This window comes from Aspergillus undulatus (genome assembly GCF_047715775.1).
Source record: "Aspergillus undulatus strain CBS 261.88 unplaced genomic scaffold BDV17scaffold_114, whole genome shotgun sequence".
Lineage (NCBI taxonomy): Eukaryota > Fungi > Ascomycota > Eurotiomycetes > Eurotiales > Aspergillaceae > Aspergillus > Aspergillus undulatus.
In genome coordinates this window covers 23814-34634 of record NW_027396718.1, presented here as the reverse complement: position 1 = coordinate 34634, position 10821 = coordinate 23814, and the positions used below count along the sequence as shown (strand labels likewise).

Below are 10821 nucleotides of genomic sequence, written 5' to 3'. Positions count from 1 at the left end.
TCTAGGAGAGGAATCCCGAAACCAAATATCCCTTGCTTTCAGACTGTTACACATTCTGATAGAAGAGATTTCGCAAGCGACTACGGTCCCCTCAATGGCGCTTCATAGTATGACCTGGCACCCGCATGAGGCAGCCCGCAATGAAATATGATTCCGGACCTAATATTGTAGCTACTTCTTCCATCAAACGAGCCCCCCACGAACCTGTTTCTCCCGCTTCTTTGTCTCTCCGTCCCTTCCATTCTGCTCCCCACTCAAAGTGTTCCAGCATGAAAATATCTCAGTCCCTGCTAGACCTCGCGGTCTTCAACCTTAGTCTGGCATCAACCGTCTGCGCGGCGCCATCTACCCCTTCCCCCGATGCCCTCTCAGTCCCCGATGTCACGCCGCACTTCCAAATCGATCTCTCCGTAGTTCCCACACAGCTATCCGCTCGAGGCACAGAAATAACAACCGACCATTCTTTGGAATTATATAACTTCTTCGGCAACGAGGAGTGGGCCGTCGCGATCCGGCCCGGCGTGGGCCCCGTCCGTCTGGATCCACAGTTCGCGCTGGAAGACCCTCCTGGACGAGCCCGAGTCTGACGTCAAAAGCAACACGAATGCGAACTCCACCATACTTGAAGCTCGCCCAATCTACTACGCCTACGGCTACGGCTACGGCGGCTACTGCTTCTCTTGGCAAAATAGATAACCTCCCCGTACTAGGAACCAAAATCTTCTCTATTCAGGAGGCATGGGGCTTGGAGGAGCTCACGCTGAGGGGAGGTTTAAGAGGAAAGCTGAGGCAAAGGCTGTGTCTCAGCCCGGCAAAATGTCGGGCTGTGGCCTTCCAGGCAGCGATATTTTCCCGCAGACCTGTGGCTATGCAGTTATGGCTATAGCCAATCTGTGATCAGTCTCTGTAGGGGGCGGGTATCAAGGTTTATAGCTGGGTAAGATAAACAGGTTACGCAAGGTAAGGAAGGCAGGTGAGCCGCGTCAGTGAGAATCTCTATTATGCACTCACCCTACTCACCCGCTAGCTCACCCGGGCGGCACCCACCCGACTTCTGGCCGCGTTGAGGCCACATGCCGCCTGGTTAGTAGTATGGTGTTTGAAGTAACAGCTGTTGTATGTTTTTGCTTTTCGTCACCAGAGCAGGTAGTTCTTAGCTAGGTACACCTGCAACGCAAAGCTTGCAGTCTCCGCAAAATTAAGCTTATATCCAGCGGTCGATACTAAAAGGGATAGAGAACGCAAGCAAAAATAGAAATAAAAAAAATAAAAATAAAAAAATAAAAAAAATAAAAAAATAAAAAAAAATAAAAAAGACCCGGTTTTGCTTTAAGCAAGCGGATATTTATTGGCTTACGGGCTATGCTACTTCAGACAAACTTTCCTCTTTTCTTTCTTGAGACCTACTTGTTATTCGTAAATGCTTTGATATGAAATATATATATCGGCATCATTGGCGAATAGTATGGGAGAAACTCGCCTAGGGCGCGTCGACGGGGTAAGCATCATGCTCAAGACTTGATAAGCCCATAATGAGCCATTCATATAATTTCTTCTGGTGGTGGTTGCCATCTGTACAGCATCGCGTGGCTGGCTGGTCCTCGTCTTCTCATCCGCTCTCTTTCCTTCATGCCTTCCCTCTTCCATCATCTCCTTTGTCTCAGCGTTGTCACGATCGACAGCAAGGTCATCCTCTTCTCACTGGTCTGCATCATCTCACGAACCATGATCGCCAATCGATCGATTATCACTGCGCTAATGCATGTCGTTGTGATGGAGGCACGAGATCCAAACGTCCCCCAACCAGCACCGACGCCCTCAACCGGTCGGCGGCTCTCTGAAAAGTCTAAACGCAGCTCGTCTGCGCCGCAAAGATCTACAATCTCAATGATCATCCGCATCGGCCTAACTCATGGCTACTCACAGCCCCTCTCGGTTCATCTCACTGCTTACTGACAACCCCGGCGTCGCCGAGTCCTGCTTACTAGTACAAAACATGGGCTATTCAAGTTATGCAACGTTTCAATGCATACTATGCCCCTGGCATATGAAGCACAGGGGAGGTCACTGTCGTGGTAGCTAATATCTCGACGGAAATTCGTTGGTCCGAAATCCGCCTTGGGACCTGCAGCTAGAGGACTAGCAGTGCAGGGTGTCGACAGCCAACCGATTTCAGCATTACGTTCATCCGATAAGCCGATGACCGACTATCACATGTGTTGACAAATGCGTTCGCAAGCACATATTCTCCTTCCTGGTCAGGAAAGAGGAGACTTTCCTTTCACCTTCAACGGGAGAATTACATTGGTCAGTGCCTACTCGCTTAAGCATCAATATCAGTGCCAATCTCAGCCACAGCACAAGCACTCGCTAGTGGTCATGCAGCTTGCGCTTGCCACGTTGTCTCATTTGAGAACGCGGCCATGGGCGTCATCAACCTATTGGGGCTCTCTGTGCTGCGCGGGGCAACCATCGCTCCTCTCACTCGGATGCGGCGGTTGATCACAGTCGTCGTAGTTGCGATCCAATATCAAATACCGACAACCCAGGGTAGAAAGTACGCATTCGGATGGCTATTTAGGACTCGCTGCTCCCATCTTCATCAGAATGCTCAGCGCAGCAGTCTGATCTCTGATAAATAACTTCTATTCTAAGTTCCCTATTCTATCTCAAACAAGCTGACCATTATAATGGCCCAAGCGGCCTTATCCGATGAACCCCTTGCCTCAAGCCCTTGGGTTGACGACCCAATTGCCATTATTGGCATTGGGCTTCGCCTTCCTGGCTCTATTCACACGACAGAACAATTCTGGAACTTCCTTATCGACAAGCGGAGTGGTCGCTGTCGGGTTCCAGCATCGCGCTACAATATCGATGCTTTTCTTGGTCCAAAGGGAAAGGCAGGCCACGTCTGCACAGAATACGGCTATTTCCTTAACATTGATCTGGCCGCCGTCGACAGCTCATTCTGGTCAATGTCGCCCAAGGAGCTAGAACTCCTTGACCCTCAGCAGCGGCTAATGATGGAGGTGGTTTACGAATGTCTAGAAAATAGCGGGACCGCTGACTACAAAGGAAAAGACATCGGTCTCTATGTGGGCGCACTCGGAGAAGATTGGATGGATATTCAGACCAAAGATCCTCATCACCCAGGGATGCACTGCGTCGCAGGCTACGGCGACTTCGCCATCTCAAATCGAGTGTCAAAAGAATTGGGTCTCACTGGCCCGAGCATGACTATTCGCACTGCTTGTTCTTCTTCGCTGATGGCTTTGCATGCTGCTTGCCAGGCGCTCCACGTCGGAGAGTGCTCGTCGGCCGTCGTAGGCGGCTGCAATCTGATTCTCTCCCCCCGAATGACAACAACCATGTCGGAACTTGGGGTGCTTTCTCCTCAAGGTAATTGTCGATCTTTCGATGCCCACGCAGACGGCTACGCGAGAGGAGAGGCCGTCAATGCTATCCACATCAAGCGACTGTCTCATGCCGTACGCGACGGAGATCCGATTCGTTCTGTTATCCGTTCTGTCTGCATTAATTCGGATGGACCGAGAGCCCCGCTATATATTCCCAGCCCAGAAAGTCATGAGCTCCTCATTCGCCGAAGCCACCAGCTAGCTGGTATCACTGAAATATCGGAGACGGCTATGATTGAATGTCATGGAACAGGGACTATGGTGGGCGATATACGGGAAGGGAGAGCGGTGGCCAAAGTCTTCGGTGAGCTCGGCGGAGTGCTGATAGGATCGGTATGCGCAATTCAGACCATGGTCGCTTCGTCGCTGACAAGCAATCCCAGGTGAAACCGAACATCGGACACAGTGAGGGAGCATCAGGGCTGAGCAGCATTATCAAGATGGTATTAGCGCTGGAGAATCGAACAATTCCACCCAACATAAACTTTACTGCGCCTAACCCAAAGAGTCAGTTCGTGCCTGTTCCCTAGTACATGATCTTCATAAGCCAAGATGAGCTAATGTTATGATAGTCCCATTCGGACCGGCCCGTCTTCGCGTCCCCGTGAAATCTGAGCCATGGCCAGAAGGAAAGGCAGAGAGAGTAGGGCTCAACGGATTCGGCATTGGCGGAGCGAACGGTCATGTAATGTCGAGAACTAGCATCGCAGTCGTAATTTGACTAACGCGACCCCAGGTTCTGCTAGAATCGACCAAGTCTGTTTTGGGAACAGCGGTAACCGGTCACTCATTAGCCGACAAGCCTCAGCTGTTAGTTTTTTCTGGAACCCATCCTGAGACGGTGAAGCGTGCCATTGCGAGCAATTTGGACTGCTTGAAAAACAGACCTGACCGAATTGCTGACGCAAGCTATACGCTGGCGTGCCACCGCCAGATACTTCCCCATCGGGCGTTTGCAGTTCCTACGGGCGACTCCTGGGATATATCCCCAATACAGAAAGCAGGAACCCCGTCAAATCTGGTTTGGGTTTTCTCTGGTCAAGGAGCTCAGTCTGCGGGCATGGGCCGGGAACTTTTGAGAAATAGTGCGGTCGCCCAAGATACTATTCGTCACTTGGACGCAGTGTTGCATAATGCTGTTTCCGGTCGTTCATGGACCCTTGCTGGCGAGTCCCTGTCATGAGCCGCTCACTTTAAAGTGGATGCTAACTCGTCCCGCACAGAGGAGCTGTCACGGCCAGAATCCGCTTCACGGCTCTCCCAAGCCGAATACTCCCAGCCCTGCTGCACTGCGATTCAGATCGCCCTTGTCGATGTCTTGAAGTCCTTGAAAGTCAGACACGCTGCCGTGGTTGGTCACTCTGCTGGCGAGATTGCGGCTGCATATGCCGCCGGTGCACTGACAGCAGCCGAAGCCATACTTGTATCGTACCACAGAGGCCAAGTCGCAAGTCGGGCTGATAAACGTGGAGGGATTGTGGCTGTCAGCCTGAGCCGGGAGCAGGTCTCTCCTCACCTCACCGGCAATTTGGCTATTGCATGCGAGAACAGCCCCAGAAATGTAACCCTCAGCGGAGATACAGGTGCACTGGATACTATAGCTGATAATCTACGGAACTGCTACCCAGACGTCTCGATGAAACGTTTGCCCGTGAACTGTGCCTATCATTCCGGTTTGTTGCCACTCCTCGGTCATAGGACATCCGACTAACTGCCCGCAGCACAAATGAACGTCGTGGCTGACGATTACATGGAACGTCTTGCCGCGCTCAACATAGCTGAACGGATAGAGAAATTGTCGAGCATCTTTGTATCTTCTGTAACGGGGACTCCCCTTCAGAGCACGGCAGAGCTCAACGCCGGTTATTGGTGCCGCAATCTCACCTCGCCAGTGCTATTTTATTCGGCCATCAAGAACATTATGGAGACCCTGTCAACCCCACTGTTCCTCGAAGTCGGACCGCACTCTGTGCTTTGTGGGCCATTACGTGATATTGCCCCGTCGGTTTCCTACATTCCGACCCTGGTCCGGGGAACGGATGCATACACTTCAATCCTCCGCACGGCCGGTCGCTTGTTTCAACTTACAGACATCGATCTATCACCTCTATATACTGGCGGTGTTGACACAGGTCTTCCGCCGTATCAATGGCAATATGACCACCGCTTCTGGTCTGAGTCGCGGGTTTCCCGGAATTGGCGGTTCCGTCAACACCCTCATCATGATATACTCGGGTCCAAAATACCTGATGGCAATGACACAGAGCCGCTCTGGCGATCTGTTATCTACCTTGAGAATGTTCTTTGGCTTCGAGATCATGTCGTGGAAGACAAGGTTGTCTTCCCGCAAGCGGCTTATATTGGGATGGTGGGCGAAGCCATTCGCCAGCTCACGGGACAGCATGACTACTTCATACGTCACATAGAATTCCTCACCGTGCCTACCCTGTGCGAGAATCAGCCCCTGGAAATCTTGACGCAGCTCCGACCATTACAGCAGTCCGAATGGTATGAGTTTAGTATCACGAGTCATTCAGAAGGCACGTGGGAAAAGCTCTGCTCTGGGCAGGCAAAGGGAGGTCAAGATATCCCATTTGATATCGTTCCGTTGAGCCCAGGCCCTCGGAAGGTCAAGTTGCATGACTATACCCGTGCTATGAAGAAGTTAGGAGTGGATTATGGATCGCGGTTTTGCGCAATGGACAAGATTGCCGCCAACGTGACGGCTTGTGAGGCAACGGCCGAGGTGTTGGATACGCGCGAGCAGCAGGAAACCAACTATGCCATACACCCCTGTACGATGAACTCCGTTCTCCAATTGTTTGGTGTTGCAGAGGCGCAAGGTCGGCATTTCGACCATGTAGCTGTGCCGAAGTATATTGACGAGATTTACGTGCGTTCTGCGTCCGGCCCGATTGCTACCCAGTCCATGATCACATCTACCGACGAGCGCAAAATACGCGGCGATGCCGCAGGCTTCTCTGACGGGAAGCTCGTGTTTGTTATGCGAAATGCTCAGTTTTCTGTCTCGAAGGGCAGAGATACCCGCGGTGTTGATCCCCACGCTGGCGCCCGACTCGTGTGGCAGCCTGACATTGATGCTGCAAATATCACTTGTCTCATTCGACCGACTTCCGATATGTCGGAGCATCTGGTTCTGGTCGAGGAATTGGCATTGGCTTGCATGATTGAAAGCGAGCAACATACGCCAACGACTCCAGCGTTGCCACATTACGCCAAGTACCGCGAGTGGCTGGGCATTCAGCGAAGGCGTGCCGAATGCGGTGATTACCCTAATATCTCCTTTTGTCAGGCAATTTCGTCAATGTCGTCTCCCGACCGAAAATGCCACATCAAGAAACTCTATGCGGCGGCACTAAAAACTCCCGCCAGGGATGTGGCCACAGCGGTCATTCGCGTTTATCATGAAAGCAGCGCGTTGTTCGAAGGGCAGGTAAATCCATTGACTCTACTCATGAAGGATGACTTGCTATCCGCAGTGTACGGGTTTAAGCTTTGCGACTTTGTTGACTTCTTCCGAGTGTTCGCGCACAACAGGCCGACCATGAACGTGCTGGAAATTGGAGCTGGGACAGGCGGCGTGACCGCCACTATCCTCCCAGCCCTACGAGGACCTCATGGCGAACGCTTGTACAAGAGTTACACATATACAGATATCTCACCTGGGTTCTTCGATAGCGCCCGAGAGCGCTTTAGCGCCTATGATGGCATCACCTATCGCGCACTTGACATTTCGGCGGATGTAGCTTCCCAGGGGTTTGATGCGTCTTATGATCTTGTTATTGCCTCTAACGTCCTCCACGCTACTCCCGATCTCCATAGAACGCTCGCAAATGTCAAAGCCCTTATGGAGCCAAACGGGAAGCTCTTCCTACAGGAACTGGCACCCGTCACCAAGTGGATAAACTTTATCATGGGAACATTACCCGGCTGGTGGCTCAGCATTGATGACCGCCCGTGGGAGCCATATATCTCCCCAGAGAGATGGGATGCAGAATTGCGTGCTGCTGGGTTGTCTGGAACGGATGCCGTCGTCCATGATGGTCAGATGAACGCTCACATTATCTCATCTGTGCCGGATAACCGTCACGAGACCAACAAACGGGCCACAATCCTCTGTGAGAAGGATTCTGACAGCTTAGAACTCTTACTTACCATTCTTCACGCTGAAAAGTTTTCTTGTGATGTTCGCCATTTGGGCGATGAGCTTCCCGCTGACCAATTGGTTATCTCGCTACTGGAAGTGGACGGACCTCAGCTGCATTCAATGACTGAACGCAGATACCTCGACTTACGAGATACTATTACCGCTCTCCATCAAAAACCGATGCTGTGGGTGACCCGATCATCCATAGTCAACTGCCCAGACCCACGATATGCAGCCACACTCGGCCTTCTTCGCACGGCCCGGAGGGAGTTGGGGCTGATCATTGCCACGCTGGAGCTTGACGTCGTCGATCAACGGGCGTTCCAAGCCGCGATTACTGTAGCGGACCGTGTCCGCAACCTCGAAGATAGCGCAGAGTTTGACCCATTGCTGGAATATGCTTACGCCGACGGAACACTGATGGTTGGCAAGTTCTACCCGGTCGTCGTTGGTGAAGAGCTCATGGATACCAGAGTACCTGAGAATCACGATTCGACTGTGGCAGTGCTTGAAACTGAGAAGCCTGGCGAGCTAGACTCACTTATATGGAGAAGCAAGTCCCTCGCGGCTCCCTCGTCACAGGATGACTGGGTGGAGGTGCAAACACGTGTGGTTGGCGTCAACTCCAACGATCTTCTGGCTACCGGGGTTACCCTTGGCGCTGGGCTCGGCATTGAATGCGCCGGGGCTGTCGAGCGGGTTGGTCCCGGCGTAAAGAACTTGCGCGTGGGTGATCGAGTCATAGCATTGCCGGCAGACGCAGGAGCGTTTGCCACGCGATTCATCACCAGCGAGAAGTTATGTGTACGGATGGCTCGCGGTCTGAACTGGGCTGAGGGAGCTACGATGCCGCTTGCCTTTGCTACGGCGCTATACTCGCTAGTCGACGTTGCACGGTTGAAATATGGTAATGTAGGTTTCGTTCTTCGTTTTTCGTTGAACAAAAAGTATAATTGAACTAACAGTTTTTAGACTGTCCTTATACAATTCGCCTGCAGCGACACTGGTCTAGCTGCTATTCAGATTTGCCGGATTATTGGCGCTGAGGTATGCTCCCACATCCTACTCAGCCTTATGCGTACTGACGATGACAACTTAGGCATATTGCACCGTTATAAACGATGCGGAATTCGACTATTTGTTGCAGATAGGTATTCCGAAAAATCGCATCTTCAAATACAATGATGGCAGATGGGCCCATCAAGTCTTGGTCGCCACGCAAGGTCGAGGGGTAGACGTAGTGCTCAATTCTCTGGCTGGGGAACTGGTGCACGCTTTGTGGAAATGTGTGGCTGAATTTGGTATTCTGGTTGACCTAGGTCATCGGGAGTCCAAACATCAACCGCCTATAAATGTCTTTGGGGGTAACCGCACCTTTGCGACGGTCGACCTGGCTCAAATCAGCCTGAAGCGACCCGAAATAATCAAAGGGTGAGCCCTGCGTGTTTCAAGCAAGATGAGCCTTGCTAACTAAATATAGATTGCTTCGACGGTGCATGCACCATTATGCCCTGGGTGAACTAAGCCCCCTCCCTCTGCAGGAATTCCCAGCTGAGAGTGTTGAACTTGCGTTCCGATGCATGCAAAACAATCCTATCGGCAAAGTCGCCGTGACCATGCCCGAAGACTCAACTTCATTGCCTGTGGCAGCAAAAATGAGAACGCCATCCTTCCGTTCGGATGCCATACACATAATCATTGGCGGCTTAGGTGGGCTTGGACGCTCTGTCAGCTCTTGGATGGCATGTAACGGTGCCCGGCATTTCCTCTTTTTTTCTCCATCCGCGGCAAAGAAAGAGGAGGATGAATTTGTCCTAGAGCTCCGTGCTCAAGGGTGTCGGGTGGATCTTATCTCCGGCGACGTGAGCAAAGCAGAAGATGTTGACGCACTCATCAAGAACCTAGACGCAGACGTTCCCATAGCGGGCGTTATACAAGCATCAATGTCCCTAGATCAGGGCTCGCTTTCGACCATGTCCTTCGCACAATGGACGGCCGCTTTTGCACCAAAAGTCCAGGGAACCTGGAACATCCACAATACCCTCCTCAAATACCGGCGCCGCACGTCCTACTTCCTCCTCTTCAGCTCACTTTCCGGCCTAATCGGCCAAACAGGACACGCAAACTACGCAGCCGGAAACGCCTTCTTAGACGCTTTCGTCCAGTACCGGCATTCTCTGGGACTCCCTTGTTCAAGCCTCAACATCGGTGTTATGGAAGAAGTGGGGTATGTAAGCGAACAACGGCATATCATCGACCATTTCGTGGCCACGGGGACACACATACTACAAGAGCAGGACCTGCTTGATGCCGTCCAACTCGCGATTGAGAATTCTCTACCCCCTGCGGTGCCGAGCCCGGTCGGAGACGGAGAGTCATCAAGGTGGCCGTCTTATGTCAGTCACAGTCAGCTTTGTATCGGGCTGCGCAGTACGAGTCCGCTGGATTCCCCGACTAATCGGATCTCATGGCGGCGGGATCCTCGGATGGCTCTATATCACAACCTAAATGAAGCAGAAACCGAGAACACGACAGCCAAGCCATCCAATACCCATAATGATCGCGCGCTCGAGCACTTCCTCGACGGAGTCAAACTAAAACCGAATGTTCTGACCGATGAGGCGTCAGCAGAGCTCTTAGGCAGCGAGGCTGGCAAGGCACTATTCAACCTCATGCTGCGCGACCACTCCGAGTTGAACCTCGACGCCTCACTGTCATCCCTGGGCGCGGACTCGCTTCTTGCCATCAAGTTGAAGGATTGGATTCGGCGAAAGGTCGAGGTTGAAATTACGGTCGTGCAGATTCTGGCCAGCGGTAGTCTGCGCGACCTCGGTCGGACCGTTGCCACGGCTATGCTTGCAAGAGCCCAGGGGGGAAAGGGAAAGGATGAGGCAGTTGCAGCCGAGTCAGTCACGCTCTGAATCTGCCTCAATTATTACGTAGCAAAATTGAGTTCGTCAAGCAGGAAAGGCATGGTTTACGCTTAGGCTCGGCGCGGATTGCTGCCCGGGCAAAGGTGAAGTGACCGAAACGCGTCACCCAGTCTTGGTATATTTGGATCCAACCTGGTAGCTTCTAGCAGCCATCCTAGAATAAGCATAAGTTCCTTAGACTGGAACCCTTGATCGGCGCCTCCGTCGCAGCTGTCTACCTAACACTTAGTCTTGCAGCGTCACGACCCAACCCACGGAACCCATGCACCCGCCGAGCATGGCAGTGCACGCCGACCACTGACCC

At 52.3% G+C, this 10821-nt stretch overlaps 2 protein-coding genes across 2 annotated transcripts; both read left to right on the top strand.

The window, feature by feature from the left end:
- Positions 1-269: 269 nt before the first annotated feature.
- BDV17DRAFT_296721 (uncharacterized protein) lies at positions 270-696 on the top strand (the record flags this gene model as incomplete). The annotated part of the gene is made up of 2 exons (XM_073763361.1): positions 270-547; positions 597-696. The coding sequence occupies 2 exons, from the start codon at positions 270-272 to the stop codon at positions 694-696; spliced, it is 378 nt and encodes a 125-aa protein (XP_073609905.1).
- A 1994-nt stretch (positions 697-2690) lies between these two features.
- BDV17DRAFT_296720 (type I polyketide synthase) lies at positions 2691-10505 on the top strand (the record flags this gene model as incomplete). The annotated part of the gene is made up of 9 exons (XM_073763360.1): positions 2691-3749; positions 3800-3923; positions 3989-4101; positions 4153-4564; positions 4640-5089; positions 5138-8496; positions 8557-8631; positions 8684-9015; positions 9065-10505. The coding sequence occupies 9 exons, from the start codon at positions 2691-2693 to the stop codon at positions 10503-10505; spliced, it is 7365 nt and encodes a 2454-aa protein (XP_073609904.1).
- Between the last annotated feature and the right edge of the window lie 316 nt (positions 10506-10821).